Source organism: Scardinius erythrophthalmus, assembly GCF_964197995.2.
Source record: "Scardinius erythrophthalmus genome assembly, chromosome: 8".
Lineage (NCBI taxonomy): Eukaryota > Metazoa > Chordata > Actinopteri > Cypriniformes > Leuciscidae > Scardinius > Scardinius erythrophthalmus.
This window is the reverse complement of record NC_138228.1, coordinates 45,005,454-45,027,006: the sequence shown is the minus strand read 5'-3', so window position 1 is coordinate 45,027,006 and position 21,553 is coordinate 45,005,454. Positions and strand designations below refer to the sequence as shown.

At 40.0% G+C, this 21,553-nt stretch overlaps 1 protein-coding gene across 6 annotated transcripts in view; it reads left to right on the top strand.

Annotated features, from left to right (window-relative positions):
- clmpb (CXADR like membrane protein b) overlaps positions 1–21,553 on the top strand; it is an 86,663-nt gene that overhangs the window by 29,560 nt on the left and 35,550 nt on the right. The window contains exon 1 of one of the 6 annotated variants that reach the window (XM_081372266.1): positions 12,074–12,210. The exons of the other annotated variants lie outside the window; for them this stretch is intronic. Within the exon in view, the coding sequence (XP_081228392.1) occupies positions 12,207–12,210 (4 nt within the window). The 5' untranslated portion in view covers positions 12,074–12,206. Of the gene's footprint in view, positions 1–12,073; positions 12,211–21,553 lie in introns of those variants that run through there. 6 annotated transcript variants of the gene reach the window in all.

The following is a 21,553-nucleotide window of genomic DNA, read 5'->3' as shown; positions in this document are numbered from 1 at the left end:
TTGAAGTTATGTCTTTTTCTTCCCTATTGTGATGTATATCAAATGAAACGGCTTCTGGAATGAGAAAAGAAAATGTAGGGCAGGACTTGATTTCATCCTCTGGATTTGATGGATCCAGGAAGTTGGGCTTTGCTAACTGAATGAAGGCTTACGCTCAGTGTCCTAAGTGGACATGGTGGTGGAAAAAAATATGAGATGGGAGGAAAAATATTAAGTCAGTGCTTTTGCCTTCTCTTGCAAATGTTTGCATTCCCCCGAGAAACTTTGTGTAAAACTTTTGTGTTCTTTGTGAGTGAACGCAAAGTTTTTGGGGAAAGCAAAACATTTTCCTCCCATCTCATATTTTTCATATTTTTTCTCATCATTCTCATACCTGACTGCCAGTTTGCAGTTTGTGGAGGATATCCAGTCTCACCCTCCACCGAGACACACGTCATGAAGAGAACAGATGCCGTTTGGAGGGGGAGGGGGAGTTAAGGTTTATGATTAAGGATAACAAGTGCACATGAATTTTTTAAAAATGATGTGCACATATAAATAATTTATGATAAACACTGCAACATTCTGTTAAAAAATATATATTAGCTTTACATCAACTCACAAACCCCTTGCAGTTCCCTCACGAATCCCCATTTAGGAAACCCTGTTGAACCCTAAGCATGCCACTTACTGCCTAGTATTTTTTAAATACTATGTGAAACAGAACAGCATACATTATCTAACAACACGCTCTTGAATCTGTAGTATGCAACATTACTGTCACATGACCTCATCACATTGCATATTCAATTATTCAAATGGCATCTAGTTATCATGCAGGACGTAAAAATGCTTATTTTGCATTTCATGGCATATTTGTGTAAAATGTTTTAACTTTTGGCAGTCCAGTGTAATGGGTAAATATAGTGTCAAATATTATCTCCAGTTCATTTGTGACACTGTATAGTGAGCCCTATTGTACATTACACTTTTTGCTAAACGTAGCAGGTTGTCTGCATACAGAATAGTTACGTACTGTGCACATCATGCAATCTGTATACTGTACTAATTATAGTACAGTGATTCTAGTATGCTATTTGGAACTTAGCCTAGATATTGCATATACATATATTATCATCTCCTCATTGATCTGAGGTTTAAAAAGGTAATTTTGTGGTCCTAAATTTGCATAGTTGCATAGCGTGAGAAAGCTACCCACCTAAAAACTGATTGTGATGTTTACAGTTTCAATCATATAAACAGGGAGAACAAAGAGTGTATACGTGTGTGTGTGTGTGTGTGTGCGTGTCTCAGTTAAGTGTGAGTTGTCAGTTCAGTCAGTCAGTCGTAATGAACAGTGCTGGTGCACCTGCCGCCTCATGCTGAGCCATTCACAACAGATACACAGTAGAGGAATTACGTGGCCATCTCTCACAAACACAGATAGTCTCTGTGGTTGGTGTGCTGGAACTGTTTCATTAGAGGACAAAAGCTGAGCCCTTCAAAAAAGAGCTGAGCCATGTTTGTGTGTGTATGTGTTTTAGTCCCTCTCCGTTCACCTAAATATCAGATATTACAGTCACATCGCTCCGTTCTTCTGCCTGTCTCTGGGGGTTCTTCAGAGAACATGGGTTTTTCTTTAATTCGGAGCAGACCTTTGATGTTCCTCTGTGTTTTTCTCTTCTCTTTGCTCCATATTTTCTCCATCTCAGCTGTGGTACTAACAAAACAAACTTAAGATGCTGAACTCCCGCTGACATTTATCCAGAGATGTATCAGAATGAATGCAAGACAAAGACAAAAAGATCTAAATTCTTCGATATTCACGCTTTCGCCAAATAGAAAAGGCAAATCTCAAATGTCTCTCCTTGACATCAAGGAGATATTTTTGTCTTCACTGCAAAAATTCTTAACATTTGTATTTTTGTACAGTAATTTCATTGAAGCAAGTCATTTTTGTGGTGTTGTATCTTACTTGTTTTCTTGGCTAATGGAGACTTTTTTTGTTTTTGTCTCTATTGTCAGACGTCTCAATACAAACTCAAACACTTCTAATCAAATTCCTCCAAAACCAATTGTTATGCTATTGACATTCATTTTATAGCTCTGTTATCTATACAAAATTTGAAGTTATATTCATACAAAAGTTAGGGTTATATCCTTTTTTTCTCCATATTTATTGTGTCTATTCCGCTGGCTGACTAATTTTATTCTCCGACTAAGCCGCTTCCTTATTTGCAGGAAAATATAGTGTGTGAGGAGTGTGTAATTACATCTTTAAAAGTAACATCATTAACCACAGTAAATAGTTAAATAAATTATAGAGGCAGGGTGCAGACGTGAGTAAAGACTTTATTGTGCGCTGGTTCCTGGCTTTCTTTGTGTTGCAACGAGCCGTTTGTAATGATGGTGCGATAACGAAATGTCCCTCGGTGGGAAAGCGATCGTATCGCTCGTTTCTCAGGGCAGTTGCCAGTCCAGAACATTTCTTCGGTCACAGAGTTCAGTCTTTTCAGTTGGTCGCCTGTGCAGATACACGGACCTCGGCGCTTCACGCGCTAATGAAAAGCTATTTAGCAATTCTTAATGATAGCGCCTCCGAGAGCTCTCCGTCTCCCTGTCCTCCTCTTTGTGCGATTAGCAGGAATGCTAATTTGTCTCTTAACAGTCTGAATGACCTCTTTTCCTACCGCACTCCGACTCATTCATATTCTCTCAGATCTCTCCTTCTTACAAATGGTCACAGGTACATTAATCAGGAGTAGCTGCAAGTTTGAGCTCCTCAAGTGCTCAATTAGCTTCATGGAGAGACGCCCCGGGGGATTCATTCACAACGGTGCAATTTACCACTAAATGAATTAGTGCAGAACACTGGAACATTTTGTTTAGCGCTGTTTGTTCACTCATTTCATAATTCTTAAAAACCACCACACATGAGTTAAAACAGCAAGGTCTTCAGTTTGCTAGAGAAATCCCTGTAGTCATTTTAACAGCTTTTATATTTCCATTTATTGAACCAGAAGCAAAATGCTGTATTTTTGGAAACAAACTCTTTTTGCGGTGTTTCTAAACAGAGAGAGTGAGCTGGATTTGCCATTTGCATGGGCCTCCAAAATGGGTGGGCTTATAGGGACATTTCAGTCAGGACCACTTTGCCAAGTATATCAATTTATTACAATTATAGCATATAGTTAGTGTTGGCGGTATGGTTCTGTACCATACATAATTACAATTCTCAATTACATGAGTTGTAAAAATACAAATGCATGATAGAAAAGCTTGCAATGTATTGAACTGTACGAAAAAAAAAAATAGTCAGAATGATTAAAGGTTCGGTTGGGTGGGGTTGGAGGAGGGAGTTTATGCTATGGAGGAAATGATGAAGGAATGGGAATTTATATGTGCCATTATATGTGAATTTACATTACAAACGATAGATGTCGACACCATAAACGCCAGTTTCAACACACTAATAACAAAAAAAACCTCAACCAGGTCTCATCCTTTATTTTGCATTTACTGTGGGTGGGAATTATTATTTAAATGAGGAATGTTGTGACGTGTTTGTTCCCGGAAGAAAACTCAAGAGTACAATGGAGGGGTTTCCTGGAGTGCTGAAACAGTGACACTGATATAGAGAATAACTCCTGCTGGAGGGACTTTGTGCTAAAAAAAAAAGTGTTTAATAATTAATAAAAGTAATTAATAGTAAAAAATTAACAAATAAAAAAATTGTCCTAGAAAAGAAGACAAAAATATTGATTGAAGAAATATGTTTTGTACTCTGTATATTCAGATATGAATTAAGCACTCAGAAGAGGAGTGACCACTGTATTTCTCTGCATTGTATATGTGACTTGGGCTACTTTTTTATCTGATGTTCTTTCAAGTATCCCAACACACAGCAAACAGCACCCGTAATGTTCCATCACTTAGACACACTGTGGGAAGGGTGGCAGGTCACCTCTGTCCTCACACTCACTTAATGGAGCGTAATCCAGCCTAAACAAGTACATCTGTGCGTAAGTACAAGTACATCTGTGCGTGTGTTTTTCTCTACTTCAGCGACTTCCGAATCAATCTGATTGTATTTGCCTTGGACCAATCTACAGGAGTGTGGGGTTGGGGAGGTTCAGCAGAGCACACAACCCCGGCTGCTGCTTCACCACAGGATTATTGTGAAGTGAATGATAACGAAATGATACAGAGTGGTGATGAAAAGATTAGCATAAGACAACACGGAGAGACACCAAAGAACAAATTAATTAACTATTTGTCTCTCAGTGTTGAGAGAGATTTGTTTACAAGCGCAATTAGTGTTCAGGTTGGTGAATCAGTGCTATGATTGGTGAATCCACATGTGATTTGGTGGCATATATGGTAAATCTATTTGTGTAGTGGGCAGGATTGCTGAGAGTGGTGAAGAAGCTTGAAGGTTATGATAGAAAGCAAAACAAGTTCACTTAAAAATATCTATATATATATATAAAATTTATTTTATTTTAAATAGCATGTGGTAATTCATATGTGATCAGGATATACATGCTTTTTTATCATTAAAAAATACAAAACTCAGCTTGATGTTCATCATTACCTGTGGGAATCTGATGTAGTATTTCTTCCCAGACTTCTTCCAATTATGAAATATGGATTGTATTTAGTTTAGTTGGACCTATCATAAATTAATCTGATTTAGTTGGGACTTGCAGACTTTGATAAGGTATGAGTTTAGCCTGAACTGAGATATAAATAGATAAAATGATTTACCTTCTTTCATGTCATAAGAAAGTAGGCTCTCTTGCAAGATGAATTCGTGCACAGACTTCAGGCAGATTGTCGTTCCTCCTCATCATCATCATAATGCGTTAATCATGGAAAAACTTGAAATGACTGACGTGGAATGATGAAAACTTCCGGATGATTTGACCAGGAATTCCATTTGCAGCAAAACAACTCTTTGAACAATTGCCGCCTCTATGTAGAAGGAGAGAGTAATGAACATAAATTGCATGGCAATGTAATTTCAAAGAAATTACTGCTGAAGCTATTCACCCCTTGAGGAATTTTTGAAGCTCATCACTGTCAGTGGAGAATGATTCAAAGTTCACAAAATTACTAAATGTGTAAATTGACAGTCATTTGTGTGTGAGAATGTCTGAGTAAAATGAGGTATGCTTGGCTTACGCTGTCAATTTTTTATGGCATTTGTCCTCAGAGAGAGCTTTTCATTGGTTCATTGCTTCTCTGTATATGATTTTTTTTTTTTTTCATGCCTGGTTCATTTATAATAACAACTAGCCTTCCAATGAGACCCTTCAGAATCATACTGCCTTATTGGTGGGAGTGAATCATCAGAATGCCCTGGTCCACCCTCAGCCAATCAAATGACCCAGTGTTGGCTTTGAGTCCTAGTCTGGGATGAGGATTCATTGTGCGGTTTGGACACCAGATGTCTATAGTATGAGTAGAAATGGTTGATGGGAGGGGACGAGTGTACTCAGCCCTGTTACTCTCAGTCCCAGATGTGAGAAGGTTTGGCATGGCTCACTGTGTTTTCTCCTTGGCACAGCAAGACCTTCTCTCTGCCTGAGCAGTGCAATCTAGGAGATGCCAACTTTCTCTCAGTCCCTCTGTTTTCATCCTCTCATCTTCCAAATCAGGTTTCTCATTCACCAAATCAAGACTTAAAAGCAAAAGCAATCAAACCCCCCTCTTATTCAGATGTGCGTCCCATTCCTTTCTAAAGACAGGATAACTTACCGAAAGGCGACTCTTTATTGGCACACTGTCTATCTGCTGCTCTTAATGACTGACCCATTTAGGGACCCTTAGAAATATCCTTTTATTTTAAATGCAGTGATGCGATGGCTAGCTTTCTCATCTGTCTGATTAAATTGGTTCAAGTCCTGTCAAGACCTGTTGTGGCAACTGAATGAATCAGAAATGAATTAAGATTCACCGTCACATCAAATGCTGATGAAATGCTTGTTAACAGTGATCACCTTAGATAACCCAAAATCTGATTTTTGTCACCTGGTCATTGAACCCGTACAGAGGGTCAAAGCTGACCTCCCGGGATCATAGGAGTTATTTAAGCGTGCCTGATAAATGTGGAAGCCCCTGTCCCCAGTGATAAACAGTAGCCATTTATGTCACAGCACGGGGCCATTAGTCCTAGCATCTAATATGAAGAGAAGGTAAAGCCTTGTATTTATGACCAAACCTCTAGGACTTACTTTCAGCCCCCATTTGATTTCCACCCTTGGTAAGAGCAGAGAGAAAAAAGATGGCCACCCATTGCTCTGTTAACCTTGTGGCCTCACTGATTCTGGGAGGCTTAAGCAGTGTGGTATTTACGATGAGAATGAGACTCTTGGGCCTCGGGCGAGGTGAGAGCAGGTCTGAGGATGAAAGCTTGTCACTGATAATGGTCCACAGGGTTACGGGAAGGTCCCTGCAACATTCTACGCTCACTAGCTTTTATCTGCAGCTCTCAGGGGAACATCTCTGTGTGACAGCTAATGAAAGAGTGAGAGAACGAGGGTGGAGGAACGTTCAGAAGAGACAGATAACGGAAAGAGTGAAGATGAAGGGAGAAGGCCGATGCCAGTAATCAAAGATGACATTTTTAAGAGTGCATCATGCTTTATACCTGCCTGACCAGTAAAAAAAAAAAAAAAAAATACAGTTTAAGATGATAGTTATGTTTTACATCATGGTAACTGAATTATATCTTGTCCAACTGGTAATTAGCTGGTTCAACCTTGTCATTATCTGATCCTAACTGGTCATTAGCTGGTTCAAGCTAGTCATTGGTTGATCCAAATTGGTCATTGGCTACTTTAAGCTACTCATTAGCCAATCCAAACAGGCCCTTAGCCGGTTAAAGCTTGTCATTAGCCGGTCCAAACTGGTCATTAGCTGGTTCAAGCTAGACATTAACTAGTCCAAACTATCATTAGCTGGTTCCAGGCCACTATGTGGCAAGATACGGTTTGACAACATTTTACTGTTACAGTATGTCCACCCAGTAGCTTGTCTGGTTTGTAATTGCATCAGGATGGTCAGCTTGGACCATTAAAAAAACAGCTAACATATTCCAAAACACAGCTACAGTAGTAGCTTAAGCAGGATTTTTTCAGCATTGATCAAGAAAGCCCAGGCAATTTTTTTAGAGAATTCACCCCTGCTTGTAAATGTATGTAAATTGTAATCATATTACTTTTTGTAATTGGATTGACTATCATCCTGAAACAAGACCCAAGTCTGGTGAAGAGGAAAAATATAGATTCATCGAATGACTAATTTAATTTTTCAGGCTATATCACAGCCAGACATACCAAAACCAAATGGTCCCCAGTTTTAAGAGCACAAATATCCCTTACATCCACACTAAACATTAGAGCAAGGCGGTTTTGACTATGTAAAGTCAGATTCCTTGCGGTCCCATTTACCTGTTTGTGGGCTCTTGACTTACTGCTGATGCCAGCGCTCCATCTGTTCACTCTACACAAAAAGAGAAAGAGAGCACAGAAAGAGATTGAAGAGAGAGGAAGATAGAAACTGGCCTCTTGCTGTGGCTCACCAGGCAGCAGCTAAAGAGATGGATGGTTGTGAATCCAAGGAAGGGCAGCTGGGAAACTCAGCCTCAGATGACTGATGGGAAGGTACATTATTTTCTCAACAGGATTGTAGAGGGAAATGTAGACTATGGTCGGTGAAACAACCCATGCAACTTACAAAAAAACATGGTACAGTGATAGAGCATCCATTGCACTTTGATATATGCCATGATACTTTGATATATACCTGTACTTTGTACAAACTACACTGTCCATGAAAATGTGGGGGAAAAAATTACCTTTAGTACAACGGCATGTTGCATGGTGCAACAGCATGTTACTGGGGCAAATTACAGACTTCTCTGGTGACGTATGGAGGACTTCTCCGATCATTTGGAAATAATTGAAGCTCACATTCATCTGGCTCCACTTTTGAGTTCAATGCCTACATTTCAAAATCCAATTAACTACGGATGGATACAACCAAGTCCCCGCCCTACCTTTTTTACCCCCATAATGTCCCACTCAGATGAACATCGAAATATGGAAGAAAAGATCTTTCACTGCTTCTGTTTCGAGACTTTAACGTATCAGTGTTCACCTTTTATTGGTAGATAATATAAAAGACAGCAAAGGGGCCAACACTGATCCAACAAAACCCAACAACCATTGGATTTCTGTTTGTTGGACTAGCCTTAAACTAGAAAGTACAGTGATTGCAGCATTGTGGGAAACTTTGGGGAAAGATATGTTTAATCAAACTATATGAATTGAGTGCAGATGTTTCGCCGTGGAAGTTCGAGGCAAATGGGGATTTAAGTTACAAAATGGTAGGATTTCCCTCACTGGATTGCCAAAGTCCTGCTTGGATTGTCAGGTTGAATTGTGTTCACTGAGAAGACATCGCACACTTTTGTCTCGTTTCTAGGCCCTTTTGACCTGCAAAACTGCACATACATGCAACAGACCGTGGCTTAGAGTAAGTCATCCATCACAGGACAGCAGTCGATTTTGTTCCTCCACTCCTGCGTCATTGACATGCACATATATAATGAGATTTCGTTTGGTTATTTTTGTCGTGCACCGCTCATTCCTTTTCCATATCTGTGCAATCATGTCTCATCATTGCTGTAACAAGTGAAGCCACTTGTTTTACTGTGAGCGCAAATCAATAAGGCAGTTGTAATTCCCATAACTTGTTTAAAATGTTGTGGCTTTTTAACTGCCTCCATTAAGGTATGTCAGTTCTAATGTGCATGCGTGGCAGCAGTTATTGTCATCCATTTATAATGAGTCTGCCACTGTTCCCCAGAGTTGCAGCGTGGAGAGCAAACTCCTAAAGTGCAGTCAAGCAGATCGTCCTATAGGCCAGAAGAATCTGCTCTGTGTCATGGTTAAGTCACAAATCTTGCTGAGACAGAGCAGCTGCTGCACTTGAATTAAGGAATCCAGGCTGCTGATTTGGTGCTGGTTTGCCTTCTGAACCAGCAAAAGTGATGTTGTTCATCAGAAAAACTTGGTAGAACAGGTAGACCTGCTGGTTAAGCTAGTTAAGAAGTCTACAGGGGAATCCAGGAATCCCTTTCACCAGCAGGTTTATGCTGGTTAGCCGATGGAACAGCTTGGAAAACAAGTGCTTGCTAACAATACTTAGATGGTAAAGCTGATGGTAAAGCTCAGCATGATGTTTCTGGTGAAGCTGGTTGACCAGTGTAGTCCTGCTGGTTAAGCTAGTTAATAACGCCAGCATCATTTCAACAGGGGTCAGTCAGGCCAGGAGAAACTTTTATTATTATTATTATCGCTGCGATTGCTCTTACATTTACATGTATCCATTTTAACAGATGCGAGGAACACAAGCAAAGTCAAAAATATTTGTGATATACAATGACAGGTTTATTAGACCACTAGATTAGGAAACAAGCTAGAGAAGAGAAGAAAGGCAGAGAAGAAGAAGTCCAATTAAATGCTGTATTTCTCCCCCGAGTTTATGTTTTAAATGTGAAAATACTGCAGAGTTATGACAACAATCCAAAAAGGTATTGCATATAATGCATTGGTTGAATTTCAAGGTTGCAAAGTCCTGGATGGACTGTGTAAACCAGAAGAATGCATGGAAAAAAGGCCTTTTCTTTACTCATGTATTCCTCTCTCCCTTCGCCTACCTCTCACATCAGTTCCTTTCTGTGTGACGTGATTGATATGAGCATGGAAAATAACACATGACAAAAGTCCTGGCTGATTAGACTTATCTCTCGCTCTCTCTCTCTCTTTCGTTCTCTCTCTTCCCCCTCTTCCTTCCAACCTTTTCTCTCCCATGAAAGGCAAAGGCTTCCCATCATGCCTGTATATGGTTCGAGTAGAGAGGAGCTGTTCAGCTGTGTGACAGGAGTGTGTGTGTCGGAGACTTAACAGGAAATGTTCTCCTCTCACAGCCACCACGTTGTTCCCCTTGACAGGTTCAGGTCTGCTTTGTTTAATCCAACAACTCTTGCTGGCAATGGGAGTGTTTGTGTCAGTGCACATGAGCCTGTTTTCAGTATATTTTTGTAATGCTGAGTCTTTTAAACGACTTTGTAAAATGTGTGTTTTCTACTATGTGTTTCTTTCAGGTGACTGTCTGATGTGGGTGTAGGCCTCAGTATTGGCTGTACTGGTCTATATATAGTCTGGTACTGAAGATGTAAAGACTGGGCCCTTTCACACTCCCACCTCATTTCCTACATAGTCTATGTTAAGTTGATAATACAGTCCAGGACATTTTATTCTATAAATAATATTTGTTCCAAGCTTCCTTACATGATTAAATAAAGGCATGCTGTGTTTAATTCACATTTATGGATACTGGAAATGACAGGTAACTGTCACGGCTAAGTGACTTTTTGGGTGCCATTAACCTACAGCTGTGGAAACTTGAAATTGTTTTGGAAAGGTGGAAATTGGAGTCTCACTGCAAATTGATCCTGCAGTCTTCAGGCCTGATGCTCTTAACTGTTTTAAAGGCACTGCCATGACTACATGTAAAACTTTGATTAAAAAAATAATTGGTTTAGCTGACGGTCTGACAAGGCTGCAGCATTTGTTTAGCCTGATTGCTAACACTTGATTTGGTTAACATAAAAATAATTATTCATAATTCTACTACTGCAAAAAACTACTACTACAAATACTAATAAAAATAGACTCTTGGAAGCAGCATGTGACCTCTATTTTAATCATAGCAGCAGTGACATTTTCCTTTCGGTTTTGTCATCAAAACATTCACCTCAGCAGCAACGAGTCAGTGGAGTGTGACGCTTCACTAAAAAGCCCAATATAGAGTTTTTTTTTTTTAGTTTCCTTATTTGTCCGTATCTCATGTTGCCTTTGGACACAAACAATGGTGCCATTTGAGCAGCCAATTAAACTGCGCTGACATTCAGAGTATGTGGGCAGAGTGACATTAAGATTAATTTCTTATAAAAGCCAGTGACATTACGCCGCTGATCACTCGCTGAGAGCGCACACACACCTTTACTCTGGGCAAATGCATGCCTGGTCTGGAGTTTAAGATGATGTTCTTGTAAATGTCATTCTAGTCTATTCATCTAGTGTACATGTGTAACACAATTATGATCAAACGGCGCTTTTGTTCTTTCTCTTGTCTTTACACTATACTTTCATTCCTTTGACATGCAGTCATACGTGGGAGACATGAAATCCAGCATTGCTGGAAAACTAGTCCCACCCGAACAGGGCTGTGGATAGCAATGAGCTTAAAAGGAGAGAAAATTGAGACTTTTGCTTTTCAGTATGTTTGAAGTCAGTAAAGAAGTTTAGAAGAAACATCTGAGATAAAATACCTACTGTAAAAGAAACAACAGTCTCCTGAGCTATGAAAGAGCAAGCTCTGAGCAATAAAAGGTTCCTCTGGGCAGCACATTTTTTGTTTGGCAGTGTTCTCTGACACTCGTTGTCCGTATCCGCAGTTTGATTCACGCAGTGTGACAGAAAGTCAAGATCACCCTGCCCTTCACGCTTATGCAAATATCCATGCCTTTTTGAATGACTGGCAGTTTACTAGTAGCCTATCCCACCATTATCTGGACCAAGAGAGACACTTGGGCTTGAAGGTCATATCATGGATTGTGTTGCTCTTTCCCCAGAGGCCTCAGCACAGCTCCGGCCGATGGTGTGTGCACGTGTGCAAACATGGTGGTATATGCGTGTTTGCTCTAGGGAAGCCTCCGCTGCTCATTAAATCATGCCTGCTGTGTCTCCGTGTGAATCTCAGTGTGATTGTGAGCATGAATTGAGGAGACATGTTTCTCAAGCCACATTCACAAAGTCAGCTACATCAGAGCCAAAGAGAAAGAGAGAGAATGAATGGGGCGCAGGCATGTTTACAAATGAGACGGATTGTAAGCGAGAACCCGAGACCTACAGAAAGAGGGTGAAAAGAGAGACGGCTAATGAAAAAGGGCCGAGATAATGACGTACAAGAAAATTGAGTCTCTTGTAACACATAGCTTCTCCTCTCACGACCCCATTAGCGGACTCCTCCACACGAGGAGACTTGTGACGTGCTGCACAGGAGGCTGTCCGTGCCTGGAATGATGGAAACACAAATACCGGAGCGATGCTTGGGCCGCTGAGCAGATTAGGCCCGACTAATCCACCGAGAATATGGGTAATCTAAATTGTGCTTTAGGAATCATGTGATTAATATGAACAGGAGAAGGGATGTTGGGGAACTGACAGATTCTGCTCAGATCGTCCCTGTAAGGGTCAGAGAAATCTGAACACATCTGATCCTATGAATTTGCTCGACCATTCGAAAATTGGTTGGTAAGAATTTTTTGTTTTTGAAAAAAGTCTCTTTTGCTCATCAAATGTTTTCTATTTGAAGCTATTTTAAAATGTAATTTATTCCTGTGATCAAAGCTGAATTTTCAGCGTCATTGCTTCAGTCTTCAGTGTCACATGATCATTCAGAAATCATTCTAATATGCTAGAAACATTTCTCAATATCAATGCTGAAAACAGTTTTTGTGGGATTCTTTGATGAATAAAAGTTCAAAAGAACAATATTTATTTCTAATAGAAATATTTTCTAACAGAACACATGCCTGATTAATTTAATGCATCCTTGTTGAAAAAAGTATTAATTTCTTTTAAAAAACACAAACTTTTAAATGGTGTATGTTTGAGGCATGACTCCACTTTTTATTGTTAGTCAGTGGCTGGTAATATTAGGGGGGAGGGCATTCTCATTCTAGAGCACATTTGATTGGACAAAAATTTGGACACGCCCTTCAGTGCAGGATGAGTCATCAATATTTTTGGTTCGTTTTCCAGGAAGAGTTTGTTTGCAACTTGTTTGTATTTTAACTGTACGCTATCATATTGATGACATTTGAAGCTAATAGACATGGACTAAAAGCCACAAAACTTCATTTTTGTTTTCATGGCGTCTTTAATCGCCCACTGGGAGGGTTGTCAATGTAGTAGACTCAGCCATGCATGTTCAGCCAAAAGTAATGTTACTCAGTGTTGACACAAATACAGTCTGGACCAGAAGAGGGAAGAATGTACAACACTCGGCTTGTTTGGCAGATTTTCAAGACGGATTCATGCGACTGAGCAAACAGAGAGGGAAGGTAGAGAAAGAGGGAGAGCAAAAGAGGCAGATTAATCTCAGAGTATATGGTTCTGTTGAAATGTTGCATCCGGTGGTGACGACAGTGCACAGATGCCTATGAGAACCAGGATTTGACTCTAAAGATAACCCATAGTGTTTGAGGAAAACATATGCATTTAAGTATTATGACGCTTAATATCACAAAACACTTATATAGTATCATAATACATTAACCGTGCAGGATGCACTTGATATGCTGTATGAAGGACACAGCGAGAGTCTCTAGGGTTCAGTTATCTGATAGTGTTAGGGTCAAGCCTCTCGTTCTACTCCTGCACTTATTTTGCTATGAATTAATAAATATCCTTTGAGACTATTCTGTATGATTCTGCCTCCTGCTGAGAAGGAAGTAAATAGACCACAATACCCACAATCCTTTGCTTAGGGTACTGGAATTTCATTGCATTCAATCAAAAGTGCAACGGAACTACTTGAAGCTACTTGATGTTGGACATCCAGCTTTGAAACTTTTTGAAAGAACATAGTATATGTTTTCCAAAAAAAAAGCATGGGTGGGTATGTTGATGCTAAACATAATTGAAATCGTATATAAGAATAATTTATTATTAATTTAAATATCTTTTAAATGATTTAATGATAAATAGTCAATTTAAAAATAAATAATAAATGTACAAACTACACACTTAAAATTAAAATGGTGACACTTTACATTAAGGTCTCATTTGTTAACATTAGTTAATGCATAAACTAACATAAAAACTAACAATGAGAAGTATATTTTTGCAGCATGTTTTCATTTTGTTTTCATGTTCAAGTTCATGTTAACAAATGTAATTATCAACTAATGTTAAAGTGAAACCTTATTGTAAAGTGTTACCATTATAATTATAAATTGATGAAAAACTACATATTTTTCATGGGCCAGTAAAAATGCTCAATTCAAAGTAGTGTGTGTGCATCCAAGCATAACTTAAGACGGTCTTGATCAAAAATAATCTATGTCGAAAAAGTGAAGAAATTTTTTTTCACACTGCTATTGCTGCTGTCATAAAAGTTATATTGCCATGTTTTGTCCAGACAAGGTCTTTTTTATTTTCTTAATTTTTTCTAGTAAAAATGGTGACAAGGCAAGTAGAAATCTGAGCTACTGGCCCAACTGGACAGACAGAACAAATCCTTACAATTGAGATCTGTCAAGTATTATAAGGAGTGCCAAACAAATTAAAAATTAATTATTTGCATTGTTGATACAGACACGCCAAGATAAACTAGCATTTTCTTTTGTTTCTTTATATGTCGTTTCTGAATGCAGATCACCTTTATCAACGCCGGTCTCATGTAGGTATATCCCACTCTCGGACTCTATGAACCGCAGCACATCCATGCGGATGACATATAGATGATGGAGTTAAAGGGAGGTCTCAAACATACAACATTATTGGATCTGACTGTCATCGCCATTTCAGTGCAGTCCAAATCCGATTTCCTGCCTGTGAAGCAAGACCTGCTCTATAGTTGTTTATTAGAAATTGCTATAAAATGGTGGAGGGAGAAATTGCTTCACAAAGTCGGTGGGCTTTTCTGGAGGGGGATTGTTTTTTAACCTCTGTGTTGGATTCAGGAAGCCAAATGCCTGTCATTAATCTTCGGACAAAGCTCTTGCATCAGCAGAATCGAGGTTTGAGCCGGGGAGGGAGAAGGGACTGTGTCCAAAGATGCCATTTTTTGCTGTTTTTTTACTCACAAAGCCAGCAGTCGCCACACCAGCTTTAGGCTGCAAGCCGCTGCACCGTATTTTTACTTTAAAATTCAGCCAAAAACATTACCCTTGGGCTGATACATAAAAGACAAGGCATTTAAAATGTCTAGCCTTAAATAAGATTCTTCATTCTGTTGCCAAAAATAAACCTCATTTCTGTAGGACTCCAGGGCATGCTTTCTCATGGCTGAGAGGGGGCTTGCTCTGATTAACGTAATGCACTCGCTCTCTTTCTCTTGCTCTGTCTTTTACGCGCATTCCTTTCTCTCTCTTTCTGTTCTCTGTCGCTTTTTAAGGCTTGGGAGGCATAGTGAAATGAGAAGATTGAAGGTTTGATTTATATTACGCTAAATGCGAAACAATAAAAGCAGACAAAAGGAATGGAAAGTGAAGGGAAGACATATATCAGGGAGGGAAAAGACAGAGTCTGATAGGAAGTGATAATTATGTTTTCTTTTATCTCCCAAAAGCCAACATTACGAATGCATCTCAATTGCGATCATCTGTAAATGTATTCTTTTTCATTCCTGCAGTGCATGAGCACATGAGCTGCGTTCATTAATAATCGAGAGCTTCGTTTGGTGGAAGATGGAGGGAGATGTTAGCTTTGTTCACTGATCTTTTTAGTGGTGCCACAGGGGAAGCAGGCTGATCCCGTGTTATTGCTTGACGAGTGCAGTTTTTCTAATGTGTTGGTGTGTTTACTATTGAAGCTGGAAGTTTGAGCAAATGGCTTTTTTTTAAAGCCAGTAGCCTTTAGTTTACAGCGCAACTATTAATCGTTGTTCGCGATTGCTAGTTGTTTGCAAGTAGAGGCTAAGATTTGCCTGGTCTGCATTAGCAGAATATGTTAGTTAATTTGTGAACTTGAAAATAGTATGCATATTCAACATGTGTACTCATAAGGGGTCTGTCCATCTCAAATGGTCCAAAAACTTTATGCAAATTCTTGTTCCTTAGACTTTGAACTGAAATCGAAATGTATTGATTCATTGCTTGCTTGCTTGCTTGCTTGCTTGCTTGCTTGCTTGCTTGCTTGATTGCTTGCTTGCTTGATTGATTGATTGATTGATTGATTGATTGATTGATTGATTGATTGATTGATTGATTGATTGATTGATTGATTGATGGATGGATGGATGGATGGATGGATGGATGGATGGATGGATGGATGGATGGATGGATGGATGGATGGATGGATGGGAAAACGTAAGAGTGCAATTTTTAAAATTCCCCTCATTTTTTGGGTTGATTATCTCTGTAAATGTTGAGTTTGGGATTCTGCTGGTTACAGAACTAGGGCTAGTAGAAATCTGGCGGGAAAGCCTTCTTTAGTCATGTGTTTTGACAAATGCAAATGCACTGTAAAATAATACCATAATAAACATTAACAGTATTTTATCATTTTTAGGATTGATTATGCTTGTCAATGAAGTCACAATAAGTTGGCATAATACACGGTATAATTCGGTATCATTGATGGCCATATATTCACTAGCAGGAAGGTCACTAATGAAGAGTTTTGGACTGCTCTAGTGGTACTATCAGTTAGTCAGCATTATAAGGACTTTTTTTCTGCATGCAATTCCAGAGAAGTCAAATGGCATTCATGGCTCAAATTTCATTTCAAAATGGGCCAGAAGTGTATAGCCTGGAAATCCAGACCTAAATCTAAAAGATTAATGGTCTGGCGTCGACTAATGAAAATCGGCCAGCTCGAGGGGTGGCACCAAGCATGCATTGCATACACTACGACCAATCACAACATCGCTTAGCTACCAGCGGAGCTAAATGGTTGATTAGACTCTTACCATATCTGGTCGGCAAAACAGCAAAAACACCCTTCTTGCAAAGGAATGATTCGAGCGCCGTCTTCTGTTCCTCTTTTAGATAAAAATCCAAGTCTAACTCGTTCATTGTAGCGGCCAAAGCCGTTTCAAACAACTGGTGTTCATCCATAGCCATCTTGCAATGTTTACTAATGGCTTCACGTCGCAGCGATGTCGTCATCTCGCCTCTGGGCCGCCTATATCAGATAACCCGATGTGACTGGTGCAGCTCAGATAGAGGGGCATATTTAATGAGCATCATTACTCAACACCAGAGTAACTCGCTCAGCAAATTCAACTTGTGCTCTCGCGAGAACTCTGGATTACCAGGGTACCAGAAGTGAGCATCCATGGACAAAATAGCTATTGCTGCTATTGAAGTGAATGGGGAAAGGTGTTGTATAGGCCCCTGCATGATAGATGCTGTGGTCCATTTACCTGGAAGAGAAAACCTTGGTTTATTTTGTTGACTTTTTGAAGTACACTAGCATGTAATGACCTCAAAGCTAACAGACATGAATTAAAACCCACATAATACTGAAGGCCCAGCTATGATTCATAGCAGGAGGAAAGAGGAATGAAGGTGAATGAGAAGCAGCCCTTAGTCCTATTAAGTTGATTAGAAGACTAATTGGCCTACACTTGTATTGTGGGAACAAGTCTCCCGTAAAACAGTTTCTCCCAGCAGGTAGAATATTAGCAGGACTTCCTCTCCCACGGCATGATGAGAACCACATGCGCAGATCTCCTACTCGCTTCTTCTTTGGGAAAACTCCTTGTCTCTCTGCTCTGCTTTTGTAATGAGTGATTAGCTTTAGTGAATGGTTCTTTGGCACAGTGGCATGAAGGACTGTGATCTTTATTGAATCAAGTCCTTGTGGATCTGACGTGCTGGGCTCACTTAAGGGGTCGTGACTTGTAGCACTCCTCCAAAACAACAGCAGGTTTAGTGCGCTGTGTTCCTCATGACAGAGCAATGCCTGTGGTTTTCTCCAGAAACAAATGTGAGTAACCTTCCATTTACAAGCCAAATGTTGCACACGTTATAATGAATAAATAGAGGCAATGAAATGGAATACCCAAGTGTGGTGAATGAAGCATGGTTAGTGTGGCATCAGGCCATGAAACTCAAGATGACTCAGGCTGATAGGGCCTTAACTCAAACTGCAATCTCTCTAGTGCACAGCTGATTGGTTCCTGCTGTATCAGTAGCCAATGAACTCGCTGCTTAACCTTCGAATACTTGGTCAGCTTTTGCTATAGCAGTGCAGCGCGCTTTTCAGAAACCCTCCACCTTCCCCAGCTCCACCTGTATAGATCTGCTACGGGTAATTCATGTACACTATATTGTAAAGCAGAAGCATGTCTTACTTGCTTGTGTATGTATTGGTTGTAGCAAGTCCCTGACTTGCTCTGCAACAGCAGCAGATCTATTCCACCAAGACCAAATATATCAACATTGCAACACTGTCATATCCATTACCATGGTAAACACTCTGAGAGTTATCATGACAGAAATATATATACATATATATGACACAGAGAGAACATTTCTGTTAATCCGCCAATTTAGACTAAATGTCGCCTGGCTGATCGGACTGACTAATATATTGATCTATAATTTTTTTTCATGAGCACATCAAACCTATTTTTTTCATGCGTGTTAGGTACAGTAGATGGCTGCGACTCTATGCTGTGCTGCAGCGGCTCCATCGTGACATTGCTGCAATGTCATGGGAATGTGCATAGCTGGTTGGTACGAGCTGCACAGTGTTGCTGCTCAGACTAGCTGTGTAAGTAAGAGAGAGAAAGAGTCCTGGATCCAGAGAGGGGAAAAAAAAACACAGCAGTGCCTCCCTAGAGGGGCTGTCGTATGTGCAACGGCACTGCAAACAAGACTTCCAGTCACCCACACCCAACCCCAGCGCTGCCGTTCTGTGTGCGCAGAGCTCCGGCACCACGCCAGCCTCCACACAGGCACACGTGGCAGCCGCCGACTGGAAAAACCAGACCTCCACTCTTTATTTGTTTTCTTCTGTCCTTCAGGGAATGTAAAGACCAGAAGGAAATAGGCCAAGTTGCTCAATCCATTGCTATTGTGGGTTTCAGAACGTCTGCTAGTCAAACTTTGTGCCACAAGGCCAGAGAACATGTGTCCCGAGGGTGACGCTTTGTTTGGTAAGAAGAAAAGGAATTGCTGAGGTGTGAAACAACTGCACATTTGTACTGAATGGCATTTTTATTCACTGCCGCTGTCGTTCTAGTTTAAATAAACTTTGTGAAAATTTGTGCTCAATTTATGGAAGTATTTCATCATATTATTTTCATCCCTTGGCCTACATTTCACCTTCATGTCAGTGCATTTAGGGGGGAAAAAAATCCACAATGCATCATGCCTTATAAACTTATAAACTTGTGAGACTGGGGGCATTGTAGCACCCTAAATTTCTAAAATTGATGTTCATTCAGTATTTACTCACTGAAGTTCTCAAACTACCTGAGAAAAAAGTGTTATTGTATCACTTTATGAGAAAAAGATGAAAGACATTGGTATTGTATGCTTTCCTTTTTAAGAGTAGTATTTGAATGAGTTTCAAAACACGGTTTTGTAGATGTATGTCTTGCTTGTAAATTAATGTTGTTGTTGGGCGTCTAAGTTGACTCCCAAAAACGGCACACATACAATGAATGGCTTTTATGCTAAAAGATGGCAAAGAGTCTTGAAGTGTCTCCCCTACAACAGCAGCAATGTTTCCAAGTTAAATGTGAAGGCTGGTTTGTTTTTCAGTGTTTATCATCCTCTCAGACTCGAATAGAAGGTCAAGAGGGCCATTCGAAGAGCGAGAGAATGCGAGAATGAGCCTCGATGGCTCGCTCGCTCTCACACTGAGGAATCAAAGTGGCAGGGACGTCAGTCAGAGAGCAGAAGTCTGCCCAGAGAGACAGAGTCTCCGAGTGGCCTTTTAATCAGCCTTTAGGGAGTGAAATATGAGTCCGCCACACCCGCCGCTCCAGCGCCTCCTTCATCTGCTTTCAATCTTCTCTGCTTTCCTCCTCCGGATGTGGACGCGTGGGCATTCTTATCAGGGACAGAGAGGGAGGCAGTAGCGAGCCGGGACTTGTGCGGTTCAATGAGAAGAAGAATCACTGTCAGAGGGGGGCGTTCACACAGATTGCGTTTTGTGTTGTCTGGCATAGGACAATGTGTTTTTTAAAACTTGAACTTCTTTAAACTTGATGTCCTGGCATGCGCACAACGGGAGGATTACAAAAATGCATTCTGTGTGAGCGGCCCCTTAATGATTGAAATATATAAATGAGGGATGCAATGGATGAGTCATGTATGAAGTGGAACAGTCAGAGATTAGTCTTCATAATATACAATTAATTGAGAATCATAAAAGTTATTTTGCGCACTAATCTTTCATATGTTTACTACATGCCATTTTTTCACATACAACCCTTTTTGATAAAACAGAATAATATAAGTATGTAATGTGTTTAGGCAAGTAGTGTTATGTAGTAGTACTGTCAGCATGGTATACTGGTGTTAGTAGCATGATACTTTGATATATAACATGATATTAAACTGTTATCATTTACATGGTTATGGTACACCAAGGTACTACAGAAAATATGGTATTACCATCGTACAGCTTCAGAAAACTGTCCAAAAAAATATCTTTGGAGCTTTTGGGAGTATATTTAATCATGATAGTGACAGCCTATGTTTACCATTGGCATTTTCAATCTAAAATAATTGGGGTTAAAATTTTGAGTCAGCCATAAGTTTGGGGTATAAACAAAGTAGAAAAAGAGGATGGAAGAGTGTTAAAGTTTTACAGGTTTGGCCCTATTGAGCAGTCAGCGATACAGATGGTTCCCTGCTCTATTAGTAAGCATCTTTGCTTTAATGGGACCTTCAAATAAGCCTCTCTTTGCCGTGGCAGGACAGGTGGCAGTTTGTCACTGTCACACTACTTTCACATCAAAGACGGGCTCATATGTGTAACACAGAAAGCCTTGACACCAGCTCAACTCCAGGGGCACAGCTGATGCCAGCGAAACCCAGCGATTGAACATGCCTCATCAATCTCGTTTGCTTTCTTCTCCCAACGCCCAGCTCCCGTTGAAGGAGAGCATCTCGTGTGAGCATCTCTGAAGGACAGCTTCAGTATTTCCCTCATGCTGGGTAATGGGAACGCTGGTGCTCTGTCTGTTGCTAATTAGCCAGTTAGATGTGCAACATGTGATCTGTCCTGTCGTGTTGTCATTGTGTCTCACTCTTATGCTGTCAGAGTCCAGCACTGATGGGCTTCATGAGGCAGGGCTGCTAATGTGGTAAAGGCCATCGCTATTACGTAACACGCGACTGTCAGTCAACAAGAGCTGAGCTATGTACTGTACACTACTGGTCAAAACTTTGGAATAGTTAGTATTTTTTTTGTTTTTGAAAGAAGTCTCTTATGCTTAACAAGGCTGCACACTGCGTTTTTACAGTAAAAATTGTAATATTGTGTGTTACCCATGAATTGAAACAATACAAAAACAGCAAAAAACAATCGTAATAATCTCAAACTTTGAACAGTAGTTTGGACATTTTCATTTTTAATGAAAATTGCCACACAGGACGTTCCTTGGTCATATCTAAGTGATGATGCAAATGAATCACTGAAGTGTTTAGAAAATTCAGTGAACGTGACAGTTTAAACTCAGTCATGGAAATAAACTCAAGCAGTTTTTTGCTACTCAAATATATTTATTATTAGAAGAAAAAAAATCT